The following is a 24109-nucleotide window of genomic DNA, read 5'->3' as shown; positions in this document are numbered from 1 at the left end:
AACTGGAAAAGCCACTCATTCATCTCCCTAGTTGCCTTGTGTATAAAATTGTCATCTTCAAAGTAACCCACCTTACTAAAGACATCTTAACAGCATTTGCTGCACCAAATCTCCTTTACTACACATATTCTTCTTCTGTTTTGTAGTTCCATGCCAAACCACCTTTGGACTATTAAGGCAGAAACTATTTGTCTAGTAAACTTTTGCATATCTATAAAAGGAATTAGAATCATATAACAAAAGTAATACTGGACTTCATGAAAACACAATACCACTCTTCTGTTCCCACCAAAACATTGGACCCAGTCTTTTTAGGAGTGGCATCCATGTCATTCAACTATAAAAGCATTCACCTGTAATATCTTCTGTATTACAAATCTTTCTACATATGAACGCTTAACGTAATGTTATATTAGCTAGTCTATTAGACACAAACTTCCTTCAAGCATTAGACATACTACCTCATCAAAATAACAAACATGGAACCTGGCAAAAACTATTTTAACTACATTCCTCTTGCAGTGCGCCCATTTGCATCATTAAAGTATATAGCATACAGTCTCCCACAATAACCCTTAAAATGTGAAGCAATCAGATGTTGAGTGGACCTCACTAAAATCCACTGTTAAGCCTAAGTAATGCCTTCAACATTCAAGAATATTTGTATCATGAAACAATCACAGCAGTCTTAGACCTTCATTCAGAAATATAATATTGAACCCCTCAGGCCAGCAGGACAAGAGTTAAAACAAAGTGCATCAGGACAGTTAAAGTTTTAATTAACCATTATATCAGTCTTAACTGCAGCCCAAATTCAGACAAATAGTGAAAAGGGTTTTACTCCATGAAGAAGCAATATAATTTGATAACTCATTTTAAAACTTACACTTACCAGTTTAAACAGCTCAACCCTAGGTAAAATGATAAAAATTTAATCAAACTTGTAGCGTAAACATGCTGTTGGGCAGTATCAAACTAACTTTGTAATGATAATGTTTTCAAGAACTGCTAAGGTATATAAAGGGCTAAGCTCAACTTCAGTGCATACTTTAATAAGCATATTCAAACAGGCACAACACAAGCAATAAAAAGTTTTACATTACTTGATGACTATCATTAAGTTACTTTTGAAAATGTCTTCTCAGCTTATAACAGATATATATGTATGTATGTGCGCGCGCACACACACACACACACACACACACACATATATATATATATATATATATATATACGGTTCTACCTTACATAGTCGACAGTGCAGAACATCGACAATGCAATCGCGATCGCCGGAATATCAAAAATGCAGAAGACCGACAGATGAAAACACCGACGCCGAGGATACTGACATGAGAAAAGGCTGTGTAAGTATGCGGTAGTGACGGACGTTAGGATGCGAGTAAGGTAAGTGTGGACATTGACGGTCTGTGGGGATAGGGGTGGGTTAAGTGAGTTAGGGTTAGGGCGCGGGTTAGGTAAGTGTGCGGTAGTGAAAGTCTTTGGGTTAGGGGCGGGTTAAGTGAGTTAGGGTTAGGGCGCGGGTTAGGTAAGTGTGCGGTAGTGAAAGTCTTTGGGTTAGGGGCGGGTTAAGTGAGTTAGGGTTAGGGCGCGGGTTAGCTGAGTGTGCGATAGTGACGGACCTTAGGGTTAGGGTTTGGGTTAGGGTTGTAGATAGTTGTGTATGTGAGGTTTAGTGTGGGTTTGTAAGGATTTTGGTGTGCTTGTGTTGTGTGTGTGGTTTTTGGACAGGGGATGTGTTTTGTTTGTTGATTTTTGTTATTGTGGTGTGTGCAGCGTATGAGGTTTCGTGATTGTGAACCGTCGGTTATTTCGTTGTCGGGCATGTGGGGTGTCGTGTTTATGCACTGTTGATTACGTGGTGTCGATGACTGCGTTGCCGGTGTTCTGCACTGTCGACTATGTAAGGTAGAACCATATATACACACACACACACACATATATATATATATATATATATATATATATATATATATATATATATATATATATATATATATATATATATATATATATATATATATATATATATATATATATATATATACACACACAAACATATATATATATATAAACGAAAAACCGTTCTAAAACTGTAAAGCAAAGTAGAATAATGCCAATAAACAATTAAAACTTTGTAACTAATAAAATTACGAATGGAGAAAAAACACAGCTGAGGCCGAACTGTTGTCTAGCGCTTTCATTCCTTTATTGTTGCTAGGAACTTCATCAGAACTGAAAAAAGTACATAGCCATGCTCTATAAATATGCTGTATACAGGAATACCTAATCTGCATATGTTGTGATTAGTGGCCAATGGCCAAAGATTTCTTTTCACAATACAAAAGAAGAATTCAAACCAATGATTATGTCCTCATGTTAATACAAGGGCCAAGGAAAATGTTTTCAATTCTTACCAATAGTCATTGTGATGTGTGTGTTATAACAACTTTTAAAACTAACTAAGAGTGAGTTGAACAAATACTTAATACCATTGTTTTTTTACAATGTTATTGTGTTTACTTTTAACTGATAGTTATATTTCCAATTAAACTAGAAGCTGGAAAATAATAGGACTGACCCTGTAATAGTAGTGGAACCATTGCTTATGTTCCATCACTGTTTAAGAACTAGTGTAGTCAAAACAAACAGTCAGTACATGTTAATTTGCCCATCTTAAAGCACATTTAATGTTCAGAGAGTCATTAAGTCCTGGATGAGTGTCAGAGTTTAAAAGTAACTGCCACCTCAGTTCTTTTAACTCTAACAGAGTTTCACAGTCTCCAAAAAACTGTCCAGCTTGTTCCAGTACTATGAATTTAAACCCGTTGAAGTTTGTGCATAGTGCACTGTGCTTACCTAGTGCATTACTGTCATCTTTTCGTCTGATGGCAGATAAATGTTCCTTCACTCTATCAGATAATTTTCTGATAGTTTTTCCCACGTAAAATGCTGGGCAGGAGTTACATGCAGCAGCGTACACTAGGAACATGGCATGACAGTCAAAGTGGTTGTGAAATTTGACTGTTAAATCACAGTGCACGAAAGTGAAGCTGCTGCCAGTCCACATGTGTTTGCAAACTACACAATGATTACAAGTGAACATACCTTTGGGACCTCTGTTTGGTACAGGCTGAGGATACAAGAAAGGTTTATCTTTTTCAAAAGACATTTTGAGCGTGGTGGTCCGTTTATAAGAGAAAGTGGGATTTTGTCCCAGAACTTTCTTGAGGTCTGCATTTGCTGGTATGATGTTCCAGTTTTTTTGCAAGACTTCTCTTATGTTTCTCATGTCTCTACTGATGGGGAGCGGGTAACTGCAGTTCCTATCCGTGGAATTATTTGTGTAATCATTGCGTTTAGGGATGAAACCATGCAGTAAGATTGGTTTATGCCATGTGTGTCTTCTTTCTGCTACTTCTGTAAAAACTTCACTTATTAGTTTTTCAGGGTAGTATCTCTTCTCGAACATGTGGGATAAGAATTTACATTCTTGTAAAAAGGTACGGTCATCAGATATAATTCTTGAAAGTCTTATGAACTGCCCTTTTAACACGTTCCGTTTCATAAACAAAGGATGTTGGCTCCGAAAATCAAGAAAATTATTTCTGTAAGTGTCTTTGCGATACACATTGGAGTTGAGAGTGTATCCTGGGTTTACTATGGTAATTTCAGTATCCAAAAAGTTGATTTTATCACCGCATCCTGATATCACAAAGTCTAAATAAGGTAGGCTGTTATTGTGAAAAGAAATCTTTGGCCATTGGCCACTAATCACAACATATGCAAATTAGGTATTCCTGTATACAGCATATTTATAGAGCATGGCTATGTACTTTTTTCAGTTCTGATGAAGTTCCTAGCAACAATAAAGGAATGAAAGCGCTAGACAACAGTTCGGCCTCAGCTGTGTTTTTTCTCCATTCGTAATTTTATTAGTTACAAAGTTTTAATTGTTTATTTATATATATATATATATATATATATATATATATATATATATATATATATATATATATATATATATATATATAAAATATATACACAAATTATGTGTGTAACTATATATGTGTGTGCGTGTGTGTGTGTGTGTGTGTGTGTGTGTGTGTGTGTGTAGATACACACACACACACACACACACACACACACACACACACACACACACATACACAGTTTCTTTACTATTTTTTCTATTTTTTATAAATTTACATCTACTAGATTAAAAAAAAATCTTTGAGGCAAAATCGTATATTCTGCAAATTCAGCTGTTGAGACTTGGGTATGCCTAGACGGTTTCACTTCAGAATCTCGAATTACTGAAAACTCGAACTTCATATGGTCGAGACCATATGATTGGGTTTTCAGAAACTCGAAATTCTGAAGTGAAATATATATATAAAAAAAAAAAAAAAAAAAAAAAAAAATGACATTGTTTCTGCAGGGGGGCAATGGGGCACTGCGTCCCCCATACCCCTTACTTAAATATTATACCAACTCCGAGATCACACTACAGTGGGGAAAAGGGAAATCTCCCATTCCACGCTGTATGCAGAAGCGCAGAACATGAGACTTCCAGTTTCCTCATTATAGTGCGATCACAGAGATGGTATATTTAACTAGGGAGGGTGAAGGGGGGGGGGGTTGCCCCCCTGCAGAAACGATGTCTTTGGGTATATTTTTTTTGTTTTTTTTATTTCACTTTGGGATTTTGATTTTCGGAAAATTCGATCATATGGTCTCTACCATATGAAGTTCGAGTTTTCAGTAATTCCAGATTCTGAAGTGAAACCGCCTGGACATAGCAGCACAACTACAAGCTCCTGTTGAATAAGAAAAAAAAATAAAAATGGTAAACATTATTACCAGTAAACAAACACCTCATCCTTGAAGCATTATTGTTGAAAAATCTTTGCTTATAATGCTTGTTTTTGCTTATGTGCACTTACCGCAAAAAATTAGCTTGATTTGCTTTGGCAGAAATATAATTTCCTTGAAGTATCTGCTTTGCCAGTTCTTTCTCAATCATGCTGATTCTGCAAACTGCACATAAATGAAGAATTCTGCTGCCAAACTAATTGCAAAGTAAGAGAGTGAGGGAAATCCTTTTACATTATGGATATTCACTTTCCTGCAAACATCAGCACTGACTCAACAGCTTCGTACACCCGCATGTACCAATCATAGGACAGGCTGCTGCTCCTAAGTCCTCACATAAACTGGCGAGGTTGAAGCTGCATTGAATATTGGGCATATTTTTCAAACATGTAGCTGCCTTAATCAACTTTCTGGTGTACTCCTAAACTCCAGGCTGATTTTTTTTTTTTTATATAAATTCTCTCTTTAATGCCACAGAACTCAGGACTTTGTGCAAGCGCAACAAGAATTGCACCCGAGTTCTTCAGCTAAAAGAATGTAGCAAATATATATATATATATATATATATATATCTATCTATATATGTATGTGTGTGTGTGTATATATATATAATATATATATATATATATATATATATATATATATATATATATATATGTGTATATGGGTTCACTACATATGACCGAAAGTTCATATGACCGAAGCCCATTTGACTGAGACCAAATGACTGAAAGTTCATTTGACTGAAAACTCATTTGACCGAAAACAGCACTGGCAGGTATATGCCCTGTTCCCCACTGTAGTGCGACCGTTGAGTGAGAATATATAGTTAGGGGGGGTGTGGGGGGGCGTAGCCCCCACATAATTGCAGTTTATGCTCTATTATATACATGTGTAGACATTAAAAATGCATGAAAACATATATCATCAGTAAAAACTATATTCTCACTCCTGGGTTGCACTACAGTGGGGAACAGGGCATATACCTGCCAGTACTGTTTTTCGGTCAAATGAGTTTTCGGTCAAATTAACTTTCGGTCATTTGGTCTCAGTCAAATGGGCTTCAGTCATATGAACGTTTGGTCATATGTATTGAACCCATATATATATATATATATATATATATATATATATATATATATATATATATATACGTACACATACATAAATATGTGTGTGTGTGTATATATATATATATATATATATATATATATATATATATATATATATATATATATATATATATATATATATATACACACATATATATATATATATATATATATATATATATATATATATATATATATATATATATATATATATATATATACTATATACATACAAACATTATGATGAAAGTGGGGGGCAGCCATTTCCTGATGTTATACTGGATGGGTAGTGAGCCCATTCTACTAGACTGAGATGTTCCTTAGCTAAATAATCTGTTTAACCTGATCCAGGTTTTATCCTTTTGAGAAAAATAAGTGTACTCTGGATCCCCTTGTGACACTTTCACAACATCCACTATGTGTAGTGGGATTTGTAAGGCACAGGAAGTTAGGTTACTGAGGACAGAGGATAATGAATTGGTGAAGTGTGAATGGCATATGGAGGGGATGGTTTTAAACATGATGATGTTACATAAGGTGGGCGAAGATGTGGTGGTATGGCCGGGGTGAAGAAGTTGGTTGATGGAAGAACTGAAGGATTTGGGATTTTCATTATTTTTTCTTGAAGATTTGCATAGTATCTTTTCTTATCTAATTTGATATGTATTTGGTACTGTTCCTGAGGTGTTTATCATGCTGGGGCTTGATCTGGCTTTTATTAAAGGTCCAACATTTCCAGGCCTTGCCCCTCAGTTTCATGGGTTGTTTAGTATGTCCAGATAACAAGGGAGCTATGTTTGATTTGACAAGTTTAGTTCTTGAGGGGGGAGGGTTAGTTCATTTAGAATGTTTAGGAAGGTATTGTTAAATTCAATGACTGCTTCATCAAGGGGAAATTGCTTTATATAATTCCAGTTACAGTGTTCTAGGTTGGAGATAAAAGTATCTTTGTTGAAGTTTGACATATTACAAACTGCATTAAAGTTGTGATGTTTTGGGTGCTAAGCTTGTTGTTGTTTGGCAAAAATGGGGAGGTGGTCTCTTAGATAACCAGAGTTCTGGAGGGAGAAATTTTGCTTGGAGAACAGATGAGACTCCAATCAACAACAGTGTCCTTATTGTTGTTTTTGTTGAAATAAGTAGGGGTATTGATTAACTGTAAAAGACCATACAGATTTATTGCATTGGCTGGGCTGTCAGAGGCAAGAGCAAGCAGTCAATGTGAAAGTCAACCAGTATTATTTTCTCTTGTGCTATATTACAGGAAGCCCAGCAAAAGATGCCTTCTGTAGTATTGATTCGTTGCCTAGTGATACATAAACTCCAATAATACATAGATATTTTTTATGATTAATCTTAAGGTGGGAGATGAGTGTTTCAACATTATTAAAATCTGGGGCAGGGGGGTGGCTAAGTTAGTGCTCTAACTGGATAAAATGTATATGGATGACAGGAACTCCTTCATTTTTTTAGGTTTTCTATCTTCTTTCAGAATATAGTAGAATGGCAGGATGATGACAATGTCATCTTTTACCTTCATAGGTTCATAGTTTAGTACTAGGCTAGCTGCCCTTTAGGCCATTTTAAGCCTAGCCAATTACTCTATGTGAGAATCAAACTCTGCACCTTGTGCTCATAAGGTAAATACCTTAACCATTATGCCAAACTCCCACCTCCAGTTTTAACCAGGTCTCAGTTACTACAATTATGTCAGGGGAGCATTGAGAAATCCCAGCATGTAATTCAGCTAACTTGTTACAGATTCTCCTAATGTTTATATGAATGATATAAAGAGAGGGGGTACTGGTAAAGTGGCTGGAGGGTGTGTTTAAAGAGTGGCAGTTATGTATTTGGAGTGTGCCTGGGAGCAGCTAGGCCAAGGTTTGGCTGAATATCACCATGGCCAAGGTTTGGCTGAATATCACCATGTAATTTTATGGGTAAAAATATAAAATTATAGGGAAATATCCATTTTGTTTTGATGCTGTTTTTATGAGGCAATCTAAGGATGAAGGGATTTTGACAGTATAGACTTTGTTTAAGATGTATGGCAGATGTATGGCAGAACTGGGTTAGAAGGTTGGTATAACTGTAAAGATACTGATAACAGCTTGTTGAGAGGTTGATAATTATTTATATGTTGGTGAATGTGAATTAGCTGTATGTGTGGAGAAGGAGAATTTAGATGCACTAAAAGAAGGAATACTGAGAGAAAGAGTAGTGGTAGGCATGACATAGTGACAGTGGAATAAAAGATAAGTAATCTATCATCAACTTGTCATAGCTTACAACAACCTAAAACAACCCAACAAAATTCCTGCTCTTAGCCAATTGCTGACTATCTACACACCAAATCGTCCACTCCGCTCTGTCAATAGGTCACTTCTCTCTATCTCATCAGCTAACTACACAGCAGGCAAAGCTCTATTTTCACATTGTATAGCAAAAGCCTGGAATAATCTACCTCCATCCGTCACTTTTGCATCTAACACACCAAAAAAAACTAAACTCCTCCTCTTTAATCCAACCCACAAGTCCTCTCCACTTGATTTCTCAGTTATATCCACTAACTGCACCATCATATCACTTGACACTTCTACCAAACTACTGGGAATCACCATTGATAACAACTTGAACTTTGACATCCATATCAACAATACAATAAAAACTGTCAGCAAAAAACTTGGCTCCCTCTATAGAATTAAATCATACCTTTCTCCCACAGCTAGAACAACTACAGCCCGTACTCATCTAATCTCTACCCTCCTTTATGCCTCACCTATTTTTACTAACCTTTCAAAAAATAACCTCAGCAAACTGGAAACTTCCTACAATAATATTGCTAGATTTGCAACAGGTAACCCTTACAGAACCCACCACTGCTTAAATATAAAGCAGCTGGGAAGGCTTGAACTACAAAACTTGACTAAATTCCATCAACTAACCATCGCCCATAAAACTCTTTATAATCCGTCCTGCACTCCTAGTCTATCTACCCTCATCACTCCATACACAAATCTGAAATCACTGCGTTCTTCTCACAAAAATCTTTTATACATTTCTAAACCTAACAACAAAGCTGGCGAATCTCTCTTCTCCAATGCTGTTGGAAAAACCTGGAATCTTCTCCCCAGTGACCTCTCCTCTCTTCCCTCTCTATCACTCTTCAAAAACAGACTAAAACCCTTCCTTAGAACACACTGGTTGTGCCCCTGTACTAAACCTGACTAGGCAACTATCTATCTAATTGAACTAAACTCTGCCTAGCCCTCACTACTCAGAAATTAGTACATATTTTATCCCTATAAATTCTATTTTCCTCCCAAACTTCACTATGCAGAATCTCCCTTTACATTTCCTACTGAAAAATATACTAGTTTTTCTTCCTTTTACATTATGTATATACTTATCCTGCCTCCCCTCTGGACCTTAGTCTTTCTATTTATAAATGATCTATAACTGCAGACTGTATAGTAGAAGCATTCTGGCACTACAAGATTTTTTGTTTATCCTCACAGAATAATATGTTTAACCTGCAATATTGTTTTTCTTTTTATATATAATTAATTCTGCTATTTAGTTATCTTTCCTATTATTTTTTGTGTTTATGTACCTGAAATCTGCTAGTTTAATATGAATACTTTCATTTGGTCTTATTTTGTATATTGATTACTAAGCTTTTCATTTATCTGTATTAGAGCTTATCTCCTCGGGCCTCTACTGAAAATGGACATGTATCCAGTTAGACTAGCCCGGTCAACAAATGTAAAATAAAAAAATAACACCACACAATTCAAAAACTCCCTGAAGGCCCACCTTTTAAGTTCTTGGCTCTGTCCATGTGTCATCCCAAAACCTGTTACCTATACACTTTCTCTCTTTCTCTCATAGCATATGCCTTCAGTAAACATGTTTGGTACAAATGGTATCCCTCAACAAATATAGTCTTGTTGTAATCTCTGTCTGTTATTTTTTTATAACATACAGATTGTTCATATGTAGATATTGCTGATTTTAATTGCCTTATCTGTTTTTCTTTTCTCACTTGATACTACCTGTACAACAATATTTTTAACACTATATATAATATTAGTATTACAGTAGTATTTCTTGGGAAAAAGATGCTAAGGATGAAGCTGCCAGGTAACAGGAAAAGAGGAAGTTCTAAGATAAGGTTTATGGATGTGGTGAGAGAGGACACGCAGGTGGTTGGTGTGACAGAGCAAGATGCAGAGGACAGGAAGAAATGGAAACAGCTGAACTGCTGTGGCGACCCCTGACGGGAGCAGCCAAAAGAAGAAGAAGATATAATATTAGTATTGTTGCTATTTGTGTTGATGAATTTATGTGGAGCTTTTCCTCCCCGGGCCACTGCTGTAAATGGACCTCGTCCAGTCAGATCATCTCAGTTAACAAAAGAAAAATAAATAAATAAATAATTAGGAATAATAGAGTAGGGGAATTAGCTATAAGGGGTTTATTTGTTATGGTTATAAGAAGTGTATGGTTAAGAATTTGATTACAGGGATAATAAGATGAAGAGATTAGAGTAAGGGGGTTTTCAATGGGTGAAGGGAATTGAAAAGTGAAGGTAGGATTGTTTGGAGAACAGGGTAGAAAAGAGATGCAGTACTTCTTAGAAGAGTATAGGTTTTAGAAGAAGAAAAGAAAGGGTGAAGTAAAGTCTAGTAGGACAGTAAAAATGGGTATGTTGAAAATGTTAGAATGTAGCTGATGGTAAGGTGGGTAGAACAGCACACTTGTACTGTGAATCTTTATTGCATTACTTGCTGGATTTGGATGTAGTCTTTAAGAAGTGACTGTGATAATGGTGACGAGATGATGGCTCGTGTTAGTGGTTAATGGACAGAGATTGCTGAAATGGAAAAACATAATTGGTGGGGGATGTTGAGGCCAGCTAAGAGTTGATAGGTTTTGGTGAAAGGGAAAGAGGTTGAGCTCTTTAAATGTAGACATATGATCACAAGGGAACTGATTTCTCCTTTTATTTTTAGATAATCTATTTACTAGTGATCATGTCCTTGCTGAAAACAAAAGATGGCATGTGAAACTGTAAAACAGCAATAGCAAAAACAATGAAAATGTTAAGTACGCATGAATTACTTATTTTAGTGTGTTCTGAATATCAGCACATCATCCTGCTATTATTCTATGGTGGCCACGGTGGTGCAGCGGTTAGCGTTGCTGCCTCACAGCAAGAGGTTCCCCGGTTCAATTCTTGGCTGGGGTGCCTTCTGTGCGGAGTCTGCATGTTCTCCCTGTGGTCGCGTGGGTTTCCTCCGGGTGCTCCGGTTTCCTCCCACATCCCAAAGATATGCTGTAGGTGGATTGGACACTCTAAACTGGCCCTAGGTGTGAGTGTGTGCATGTGCGTGCCTTCTGTGGAAGGTTGGGTGCCGGGCTGGCAACTCAACACTGTAAAACTCCACTGCCAATCATGAGGGGACAGGTCATCCGCTGTGGCGACCCCTAACCGGGAAAAAGCCGAAAGAAGAAGAAGAAGATCCTGCTATTATTCTGGGACCCATTGTCTAACTAAACTAATTTCCTCTTTATTTAGTTAAGACAGCAAAATGATATTGCTCTGTGATGTACCATGCTTAAAGCCTTCAAGATGACCAAAGGATAATGCTTGTAAATCACAATTAGGCTAATAGTGTGCAATGTTCTCGGTATGAGAATTGTGTTGCAGTGGATTTTGAAGCCACAGTAAAACTGTGTATGGAGACCAATGTCACTCCTTAGTGACAGAGACCTTAAAGAAGCATTTTCTTAAGGATGATCTGCAAAAGGTTTTACACTCCCAAATACTGTAGTTCAAACAAATAAAAGCATAAAAAGCAATTCTAAATAATTTCTGCTTGTGATCCAATTATAAGATTGTATTACAATGCCACTAAAGCCTAAATGTGCAGAGACAAGTATCACTGCTCACTCTATAAATCTATGCTTTGTTACTTGTGCCTGACATACCTCTCAACCTCTCAGCTCAAGAAATTTGGACAAAGCTTAATACGATAGGGGGACAAAGGTCCAAAAATAGGAACACATTTTAAATATTGCTCTTTTAAACTTAGAAATCTGCTAGAATAATAGGTTTTGTGTTAGCATGCATTTTCTGAATGATATAAAGTCTGAAACTCACATATGTATCATTATTTAGTGACTTCAGTTCCCATTTATTTGCCAGGAAACCACAAATTTTATAATGAACAGACCAAAAATAAATGGCAAAAATCTGGGCATTCTGTGAAAACTGGATAGGTGAGAGCTATGGTGCTTGGTCATTACTTTTTTTTCTTTGACACCACCAGTATTACAACAATGAGGCCTTACTTTATTGAATATTGAATGCAAAAAGCTGCCAACAGTAACAAATGCATAATAAAACGACACGTAACTGCAAATACAAAAAACAAAAATGTTCATGAAAGACATACATACAAATGCCAAAAAGACACAAGTATGAACACTATAACAAACATACATATGCCCTTTCAGCTCTGCTAAAACCAACATAAAGTCTACCAATAATAGGTTCATAGGTAGGTACTAGGCTATCTGCCCAAAGGCATCTACAAGCCTAGCCGGAATGTGTTGGCTTTCGCCACCCCCTTAGATTAGTTCCCTGTGCCTCTGTTCAGCAGAGCCATTGAAGTGATCCCTGGGGTAAACTTTCTGTTTCCCATCCACTCATCAAGGTTTCTCTTGAAGAGGGTTAGCGAGGAGCTCTGCCTTATGTAGATTGGAATCTTGTTCCAGAGCATGGGAAGTCTCTGGGACAGGAATCTATCCCTCCAGCATGTCCTATTTATTGTTGTGGTAAGGTTTAGATCCCTGGAGCGTGTGGCTCGAGGGGATGTGGTTTTCTTTAGGTGGAGCATGTCCATCAAGTCTGGATTGGACATGGCCTTGTATGTCAGGCAGAGATCACCTTTGAGTAGGTGGTATGCAACCGAATACAGCTGGAGTTTCTTCAGTCGAGCTGCATAGGGCATCTGCTTGAGGCCAGTGATCCTCTTGGTGAGGTACTTCTGTGGTCTTTCCAGTTGTTGCAGGTGTCTTGTAAGGTACATTCCAAATGGGGCATTGTACTCTATGATGGGTCTGATGAGTGATGGGTAGAGAGGACCCAATGACCTCTTTCGATCTGGATGCAAACCCTTTTGTGATTAGGTGGGCCACATAGAAGGATTTTCTGTACCAACCAAGTTAGTGGCAAGTCCCTCCTCCCAAACTTATATATACCAACTCTCACTGCACAAACATGACGAGAGAAGAAATCTATAAAAAAACAAGAGACTCATTGCTGGTACACACTTAGAAATCACACCAAGACTGATTTCCTGTGGAAAACAGAGACCAGCAGTCTGTTCCTCAGCAACTTGTGATTCAGGCAGTTGCCTCTCAAAGAATTTGATCATGACCACCTGTAGATTTTCCACCACAAATGACAGATGTTTGGAGTCATGATGGGTTAGTTATTGCTCAATAGTATAAAATATTGATAGGTTTGTAGTGGAATAGTGTAGTGCAAATAAGCCTGTGAGGGGCATATAGAGACATCTTTAGACTCTTGTTAATCTGAGAAAATATGCAGCATGAAACTTGAAAATTAGAAATTTGGTATAAATTGAATGTGTTATATAGCAGTGGTTTGGAACCATGCCTGCTCTGTGTTATGAGATGTGGTGGTCATAAGTGGTCTAGAACTGTGACACATAATTTGAAGATTGTGCAGGTATTTACAGTGGTTTTCAATTTTCTAAATTCTAAGCTTGAGCACTTGACAGGTCATTAGGCACATACATTACTGAAACAGATGAGAAATGCTGCTTACCATAGTCTTGACCTAGTAATCCTGCTCCTGAAAATAAAGGAAAACATGAATGAGATGGCATGAATTAAGTTAAAAGTGCATCCTTAACTACTTGAATAGTCTAAAAAATAGCTATTTTTCAACAGATACAGTGTATGAATATTCAAAAGATCAGTGGTACTATATAACCCAAGCATAGGAATTAATGTTCATGCATTTGCAGATATAACACATGTACACATTTACAAACACAGAAGATATGTGTAGTAACTTCACAAAGATGGTGCTTCATTCTAGTACTTCCACAACTCCAAAAAGTCTTGTTTTACCCTGAAGAGTGTTATCTTGCTTCTATATGACTGAATCTCACCCTCCACTGTATGAAGCATTTAAATGAAAGTGCCAGTCTCTAAAGTAATTAACTTTATCCCTGGGTTATTTATGTCTCTGTAATATCAACTACATGTAGCTTACTGCCCTGAAAACTTTCACTTTCTTTCTTCCCCTGCCAGAGATCTTGATAATCCCACCATTTTCCCTGTACAAATCTCACATTATTTCCAAAAGGAACTTGTCTCATCCTGCATGGCATAGGCTAGACATACCTCCTTTTGTAGCTTTTGATGCCATGAGTTACCTCCCACAATTTTACATCAGGCCTCACAGCACCGTTGGGTGGGTTATTACTACCTTGTAATGCCCAACCTGTCAGGCATTACTACATGGATAACAAACAAACTCCCGTCTATGACTCTCTACTGTCAAATTTTCAACAGACTTGTTTATCCATTTCTTAAAGACTTCCTTTTTGTATAATGGAAAAAATATCTGCTCAGTAAGCCATGAGCAAAACGCTATTCTCTCTCTCTAGATTAACCAGGGGATGATGATTTTGTTTCATACTACAGAAATGCAGAGAAATGCTGCTTGCAGAAGACCATCAGAGATACAGAAGTACACCACTAGAAAAATAATCACACTACATATTAACCAATTCACTTTTTTGTGTATGCATGTTTTTCTTCTTACAATGTTCTTTGTTAACCATATCCCACACTGGGCAACATGTGTTTCTTTCATAGGAGCATACAACAATATTAACAAAGGACATCAAAGTCTAATAGAACAAGTCAGTTATTGATGTTAAAATATAACAACATTAAATCATATTAAATGCATGAAAAGCAAACACTGTGTTGGACAAAATACCTACAGCTGTGATATAGCAAACACAATTTATCAATGAAGGCTTCTGAGCATGTAGACAGACAGATGAGTCATCAGCTGAACATATTGTGATCAGCACCTTTTAAAGTCACTTATATGAAAGTGCACAGGTCAAGGTCTTAATGAAATAAATGATTAACCCTTGAGATATTAGACAAAATAAAGGCATACTAATGTGAGAGATACATGTAAAGAGAATGAAAACAGAAGAATAATGCACGAGGGAACTAGAGTTTGTCAAATAAAGTGAGAGGAAAGGTTGGTATCTGATGAGAACCTATGACAGTTTCTACTTGTATGGAGAGGGGAAATCTTTGCACTGATAGAGAGGAAGAGGGAGCTTTAAATGCAGATACTGCATGGGAAAAAGACAATTGCTAATATCAAGCAACAGTGCGCCAGGCTGGAAAGATAAAAGTAAAAAGCAGTCAAGTATGAACAAAGGAGTAAAATTAGTTGTAGGGTAGAGAAAGAGATCTTATAAAAGGAGCAGCATTCTAATAAGGATGTTTCACAGACAACAGCAGCAGCAAACTGGTGGAGGTGGGCAACTGGAGCAATACAAGTGAGTTAGTACATAACACATTATGTGATAAACCAGCATGCATGGTATACACATACCAATTTTGTTTTGGTTTGTCTGTCACAAGTCCTCATTGCCTCAGGGTTATGGCATTCTGATATGCACAGTTACTGTTACTAGACTAACACTTTCATAATGTGACTACTGGAAGAATGTTTTTTGTTATACTTACATGCAGCGTGTGCAACAACCAATGTGTTCTTCCTCCCCAACATTCTCTGTGTTCACGGAAGTGTTTTCACTGGCTGGTAGGCTTGCTGAAAAATGGCACAACATACAAAATAATCTATTAAACAAAAACAAAATTCAACAATTCCACGTTGTATACAAATGAACAAAGTCCATGTAACCATGAAGGATGACTAAATTAGGTGAATAATGGGCTCTTCTGTGACTCAGTACTTCTCTGCATGTTACTTAAACACAGTGCATGGAGTGTAGTGATTACGCTCAAAAAATGGTTACATAATAACTTGGTTAAGCTCTACTACAGAGTAAGACCCAAACTTAACAACACTTACAAAATTGTTAAGCATCCCATAGATGTTGTTAACATCGAGTTTACACTAAAAGCAGACAGTGCTTGCCAGAAAACAGCAGCACCATGGTATGAAACAACTTCATTTTGACTCGTGTTTCTGCCCGTTGTCTGCTATAATACACCCAGTACTTTGGTACAACTGCTTCCCTTACACAAGGAATATATACAACATTAACCACTTCCTCACTGCTTTACCATCTTTCAAAGCTGATACAACACACTGCTTATTTGTTGTTGTTTTATTAATCTAATTTTTCACTGACTAGCAGTACATGGAGAAGATAAATCTTAATGCACTACAAAGAATTATGACCAGACTTCCATTCATAACAACAAATGATGTATTCTCAAAATGGATGCCAATATTCACCTTGACAGCGAATTTCATGGCAACCATGTCTTGATCACATAATATGCTCATTACAATTGGTGACCCAATCATAATCCTCTATGTTACAGACACCACTGTGCAATTCACAAGTAACTGTTCTTACCCCTTTGCTGCTTACATACTAGGGACTGAATTATATAATTTATCTTCACATCACCTGAATTATGAAGGTTCAGTTGTGAAAAAAGTTCACAGATTTGGAGGAGCAAGCTTGTTACTTACTGACCTTTTGAGAATCTTAGCAGGCGTTATTCCATGAAGGACTTTATAATTACAATACATTCACCTACATTAATTCTAAAAGTGAAGTGAGCACAATGCTAAATGTCTTCCTGATAACTGATAGGCTCACAGATTCATTGTTGTATGCTAGGTTAACCACTAGGGCCCTTATAAGCACAGTCGTGCAAACCAAATGTGACTCACAAATTTGATTAATACAGGGAGGATTTACTGTCTGCCTATGTCCATCAGAGAAACAGGTGCCAGACACATGCATTATTTTTCTCAATGGTTAGGCCTTTCTAAGCCAGTGTTCCTAGGTCCTACTTTCAGTGTTTGACCCTCAAAGTTTTAATAAAACCAAACATAACACACTCTGCTTTTAGCACTTCTGTTTTAAAGAAGCATATGCCGGAGTGGTATGGCGGTAGCGTTGTTACCTCACAGCAAGAGGTTCTCCCGTTCGATTCTCGGCTGGGCTTGGGAGTGCTTTCTGTGTGAAGTCTGCATGTCCTCCCCGCGGTTGGGTAGCGTTCGAAAGACATGTGTGCGTAAATGGGCATGTCTTCGTTGAAGGTTTGGCGTCGAGCTGGCACCTCGGCGTTTCGTAAAAATCTACTGCCAATCATTAGCAGACCGGAGTTCCACTGTGGCGACCACTTACCGGGAAAAGCCGAAAGACAAACAAACAACTTTCTTTCACATGGATAAAATGTTATTTTACAAGTGATGTCCATGTTATTGTCAGTGAACCAGGACTGGATATTATCCAATCCATTCTGTAGAATAATAAAATCTAAATGTGATCTGACAAAGCTGTGATATTTAAAATTAAATATGCCACAGTTTTCTGAGTTAATCTATAATGGGTCTCTGAGCTGCCTTATAGAACTTGCATCATGTAAACTAAAATATGTAACTGATTCTGCAATGTGTCTTTTTCAGTGGTAAGAAAAGATATTAGAATATGGGACCCTTTTCTGTATAATACATGAAAGAAAGTATATAAATTCTGTAAGTGAAGATTGCATTCGGTCTGCTAGGCAAGTGGTAGAGGGAATCAAGCAATGTATTTTTATTTGCTAGAAGCAGCTCATTAACTGTTTGGAGTCTTAATCCTTTGTGATAATGAGATTACAAAATATGTAACTGTTACTAGGTCAGGAAGCTAAAATTTGTAAAAGCTCAATTAGAAAATTCTGTAAGGCTATAGATAGCCAAAAGTAGGAAAACAAAACCATTGGCAAGTGAATATGAATCTCTGCTTAATCTTATCTGTGGTTTTTGTATGAGAAAGATCTCAGGCAAATAGCTGAATGAATAGACAGTCAAAGAGAAAGGCATCTGGGAGCGTATGTGGCACGGACTGTAAGTTTGTTTTCTGCATTTATGTCTCTGCCTAAAATGTCTTCAAGAAATTCAGCTGGCGCAGCTTAGGGCTCAGTAATTCTTTTATCTAGCTAGGAAAAAGTTTTAGGTGCAGACAGATGTTTCCCCTTTGTGTACGGTATTTTTTCAAAGTAATTATTTTCTGTCTTCTCCGTGCAAGTTTAAATTTCTCTGCATATTTAAACATTAACAACAATGCTTAATGTATTCTTTCTTAAGTAAAGGATTTATTTATTTAATACATTTGTTATGTCTAATTGAGGATATAATTTATTTTCGGCAAAGGCCTAGGAAGAATAGCTCCATAAAAATAATGATACATTTTAACAACATTCATAAATATAAAGAAGAAAAACTGAAAAAGTGTTCGGTGTAGCAGAAACTATGCTATTAAATAAAAATTAACTTCAAAAAGTTTGTGGCTGATCACCCTCACAAACTCCCCTTGAGTACCTTGTTCCCCATTAGCCCTTTTTTTTCAATTATAAAGGAATTCCCAATACTATTTTGGCATGTCCAAAGGTCAGTTGTCAATCTCCTCTCCGGTCCAGCTGATGAATCTGGGAATCTTGAGGCAATGTTACAACTGCTTCATGTACACAGACAACCCTCTCCTCCTCCCAACAAATTCCAACACATGTGAGAGATGCAACCATATAGTCATACTGGAGGTTAAGCTCTCTCAACTCAGTATTGGCGTAACCAGTCAGGAGGAGAAGGAAACCACACTCACTAGAATTCCAGTCTCACATAGACCTACCACGACAGCAAACCAAACACATAAACACACAAAAACATACTCAGAGGCTCTAAATAAAAATCTGCCTAAGCAGCAGAGACCTCCAAAGCAGACACCCAAGCAACCGCTACCTCAAAACAAAACACGTACAACACATAGCTCACAAAGCCAGTGTGCCGAACAGTCACAGCCCTTAAGGCTAAACAACACTCCTGATACACTTATAATAGGTGACTCTATCGTCAGGCACACTGACGTCCCGCTCACCAGGCTGAACAAGGAGAAGGTCACGGTGAGCTGCCTGTCGGGCGCTAGGATCCGCCACATACCACAAGCACTCAGGTCACTCCAAGGCAAGTACAAATATGACTCAGTCATTGTCCATGCTGGTGTGAATGACCTGAGACGTACCTCCTTGGACTACATGAAAAGAGACATAGAGGAGCTCTCTGAGCATGTAGCCCAGGCCGGTATGACCCTGACTTTGAGTAGCATCTTACCCTCACCAAGAATGATGCCACAATATGAAGACAAGATGATCAATTTCAACAATTGGCTTAAGTATTGGTGTCATTCAAAGGGGATCCAATGCCTGTCAGCCTGGGATGACATGCTCGACAAGCCACGATGCTTCGCTAGGGACGGCTTGCACCTGTCACCCCTGGGCTTTCGGATATTGGCAAAGGCTATTGCTACCCCCATAGTGCCTTTTTTAGGCAAGGCTCAAAAGACAAACCCACCTCCATAGGTATCACAAGGGATAAGAAACTAAGAGTAATGCTACTCAACGCCAGAAGTCTAAACCTCAAGATGCATGCACTCGAAACTCTCCTTAGCATGGAGAACATCGATATCTGTGCAGTAACAGAAACCTGGTTCAAGGATCCCGAGAGCACCCCAGCACTACCAGGTTATACCTCATACCATGCCTTTCGGCCCCAAAACTTGGACCGAACCACAAAAGGAGGGGGAGTATCAATATTCGTCAAAGATACCCACACCTCCAGGTTGGTGGCACAGCACGAAGCATCAGAGACTATCCATGTGCAACTAACAGTGGGTAAAACTGCCTTCCAGTTTATGGCCTGCTACAGACCACCCTCCCAAACCCAGGAACCCCACTCGGCCTTCCTGAGAACACTGGAAAATATGAAGGTCTCTCCAAACACCATTATACTGGGCGACTTCAACTACCCAAACATAGACTGGGAGCATTACTCTAGCTCCAACACCCTAGCCCAAAGGTTCCTAGAATTTATAAACTCAAATGCTATGGAACAACTTGTTACTACTCCCACAAGAAGGGAAAACATACTGGACCTGATCATCACCAACATGGGGACTCTATGCACCAGACCAGAAGTGTAGCCCTCATTGGTAAGATCAGACCATAAACTAATCTCACTGGATATTCACATCCCGACTCCACCCCCTGCCCTGAAAACCACAGTGAAAAACTTCTCTAATGCAAATTTCACACTCCTCAAAACCAAGGTGGAATCCTTCAAAGCCCCCAGGCCTGTGGAAAATACGGCCCAGACCGCAGAATCCTTTATAAACGCATTCTATGAACACCTTCAGGAATGCATGGATCATGCAATCCCAAATAAAACCAAGTCCCAATCCTCCAAAGGCAGACGTCCTGTCTGGTGGACCCCAGCCATAAACAAACTATACAATAGAAGGAGGAAGCTACTACATGATAGAGCAAAATCCCAAAAAGGGAAGGCATCTCTGATCAGTATTAGCAAAAAACTACGAGCACTCATAAAATCGTCTAAGGCCAGCTTCGAGAGAAAAATTGCACAGGACACTAAGGATAATCACAAGGCTTTCTTTAGTTATGTTAGGAACCTGGGTGGGAATTCCCAGATATGCTCAGAATTAGTCCAAAATGACAAAAAATACACTGAACCCACAGACATTGCCAACATCCTAGCTGACAGGTTCAGCGCAACCAAAAGGGCAAATATCTATCCCAGCAGAGTGCTGCCCCTGACATCTCAGATGCTCAAGTAAGAGCTGCCCTCTCCAAAGCAAAAAACACAGCATCAATGGGACCAGACGGTGTCCCGGGCTGCATCCTACATGAACTCCAAGAAGAGCTAAACCCAAACATAAAACTACTGTTCAATCTCAGCCTTACTACAGGATATGTACCCAAAGAGTGGCGTACAGCAACAGTGGTCCCTCTCCACAAAGGTGGTGCCTCAACGGATCCTGGAAACTATCGCCCCATAAGCCTGACTAGCTTGGTCTGCAAAGCTATGGAAAGGATCATCATGGACCTCATAAATAAAGACATTGGGGACCTACAGACACTGGATCCTACCCAGTTTGGCTTTGTTAAGGGCAGATCCTGCCTCTTAAACCTGGTTGATTTCTTTGAAACAGTCACTAAGGCCATTGACGAGGGGAAGGTGGTCCACACAGCCTACCTGGACCTCGCAAAAGCTATCGATACAATACACCACTCGGGCATTATAGATAAGCTCACCAGCTTAAATATAAACCCCTATGTCACTAGAAGGGCTGCAAACTGGCTCAAGGACAGAACCCACATGGTTAGAATTGCTGGAGCCATGTCAGACTCCAAACCAGTTATAAGTAGCATCCCACAAGGCTCAGTCCTGGGACCTCTCTTGTTCGGTATATATTTCTCGGAGGTACAGGCCAACACGGAAGGACTGCGGCTGACCAAGTTTGCAGATGACTGCAAACTGGGTGCCATAATCGACACTCCAGCCGACACAAACATCCTCCAAAAGGGCCTCATAGAAACAGACAACTGGTGCCAGAGCCATGGCCTCAAGCTAAACGCCAAAATATGTATAGTCATCCCCTTTGGCAAAAAAAAAAGTGCCCACAAATTACCACATAGGTGGTAATCCATTAAGTACAGAAGAAGTAATTAGGGACCTGGGGACCCAAGTTGATAGCAATCTCTCATTTGACAATCACGTGGCCAAAGTGGTTAGAAAAACATTTTATATAGCCCACTTAATCATGAAGGGATTCACATCTAGATCAGGGGAGGTCATCGTGCCTCTTTACTCATCCCTCATCAGGCCCATAATTGAGTACAATGCCCCTTTTGGGATGTACCTTACCAGACAGCTGCAGCAACTGGAAAGACCCCAAAAGTACCTCACCAAGAGGATCAAAGGGCTCAAACAGATGCCATATGCTGCCCGGTTAAAGAAACTCCAGCTCTACTCAGTGGCATACCGCCTGCTCAGAGGCGATCTGTGCCTGACATATAAAGCCATGTCCAACCCGGAATTAATGGACATGCTGCACCTCAGAAAATCCAAATCCCATCGAGCTACGCGCTCGAGAGACTTGAACCTCAGCACTGAAATAAATAGGACATGCTGGAGGGACAGATTCATAACCCAGAGGCTCCCTTCACTCTGGAATAAAATCCCAGTCCAGGTTAGGCAGAGTCCCTCATTGACTCTCTTCAAGAGGAATCTTGATGAGCGGATGGGAGATCGTAGGTTTACCCCAGGTATCACTTCTGTGTCACTGCTAGGCAGAGGCACAGTATACTAACCTCGAAAAAGGGCATAGCAAAATTAATTTAAAATGGGTGGCTAAAGCCAAACACACTCTGGCTAGGCTTATAAATGCTCTAGGGCAGATAGCCTATTATGAACCTATGAATCTAACTACTTCAAGAAGGAATTTATTGCTGCATGGTAGAAACCCTGCTAACATACAATTCTAATTGGCTACACTGCTCTGTTAAAGGCTACCATTTAAATTTATATTAGCTTAGTCATTATTAGAAAAAACAAACTGGAATGGAAGGCAAAAATGTCCAAACGTTGTCTGAATAAACCAAAAAGAGAATGTTACAAATAAAAAAAGACAAAGCTGACCAAATGTATATGGTTGAGTGATTTTGTTCTAATTAATTAAGTACACAGAACTTTTTCAGAACAAATTATACACCACAAACTTCCTTATATACAAGCAATATTAACATGACAAATCAGATGACATACGCCCATAAAATTAAACAAAACCTGAAAAACTTGAGTTAAATGTAAATAATAATAAAAAAATGATCAAGTTACACACCTTATTTAATATACTATACTGACAACCAAATTTTTAATATTCTTTATAAAACAATAAATATTGAATTCAATTCTTTGTGAATTGAAAACACACTTGATATTGAGACTTGAGATTTTTAAACAGGTAATTCCTATTACTTCTCAACCATATCTCTTTCTCTTTTATGTCTACCCTGTTTTTCATTTTGTCCCACTCACCAGCTATAACTTCTGAGATATTTCTATATTCCCTAATAATTTCCAGTACTCACTCCTTAAATTCCTCACTTTTTAATGGGTAGGTGGGAAAGTGTAATTTTTACTTTATTACCTTGCATTTTATCTTAGTTTTTATCGGTACATGATCTAAAATAGTTGTTGGATGTGTGTCAAAGCTTTCAATTAAATACACATGTTCCTGCATTTCTAATCTAGTCTAGTACCTTGGGGGAATAATATATAAATTCTGAGTTTCTACTATAGCATTTACATCTTCCATACCAAATATTTTCATAAATTTCTTCATTAATCTACCCTTTTATGTTATATTTTGCCTTCTAGGTCCACGATACATCCTCACAATTGATAATCAAATCCCCGTCCCCACTTACAAGTTATATTCCTTGCTGAAATTGCACTATTTCTTCCAAATTTTTCTCTAAGCTCCATAATAGCTATTTTTGGTAGAATATAAATACGTCAACGTAATCCTCCTCTCTTGCCAACAGCCTCTTACTACCACATATCTGCCATTGTCTTTTTTCCCTTTTCTATCACTATTTGAGCCTCACTAGCAATTAGTATAATTACTCCCCTTTCCCTCTGGTACTGATATTCTGCTTAACATCCATCCTAAAATCCTTGGCAAATTCACATTCTCATTTCTTTCCAAATGTGTATCCTAAAGCATTGCTATTTGCACTTTGCATTTCTTAATATAATTCAATACTCTTTCCTCATTGTCTATATCTGTAAGGCCATTTATGTTCCAGGATAATATGGATGGCATAGCCAGTATGACAAAAAGCTATTCTTCCCATCTATTATACATGACAGTTTTTCTGAATTTGTATTTCCAACTTTTGTGTTACATGCACACACTGTTTGC

The 24109-nt window shown here is 38.2% G+C and overlaps 1 protein-coding gene across 1 annotated transcript in view; it reads right to left on the bottom strand.

The window, feature by feature from the left end:
- CACNA1F (calcium voltage-gated channel subunit alpha1 F) overlaps positions 1–24109 on the bottom strand; it is a 4101209-nt gene that overhangs the window by 2907198 nt on the left and 1169902 nt on the right. Inside the window, 2 exon segments of the mRNA XM_044079296.1 lie at positions 13867–13893; positions 15828–15912. Of these exon segments, the coding sequence (XP_043935231.1) occupies positions 13867–13893; positions 15828–15912 (112 nt within the window).

Source organism: Protopterus annectens, chromosome 8.part0 (assembly GCF_019279795.1).
Source record: "Protopterus annectens isolate FY-2018-M chromosome 8.part0, PAN1.0, whole genome shotgun sequence".
Classification (NCBI taxonomy): Eukaryota; Metazoa; Chordata; order Ceratodontiformes; family Protopteridae; genus Protopterus; species Protopterus annectens.
The sequence above is the reverse complement of the archived record's forward strand: the minus strand, read 5'-3'. Positions and strand labels throughout refer to the sequence as shown.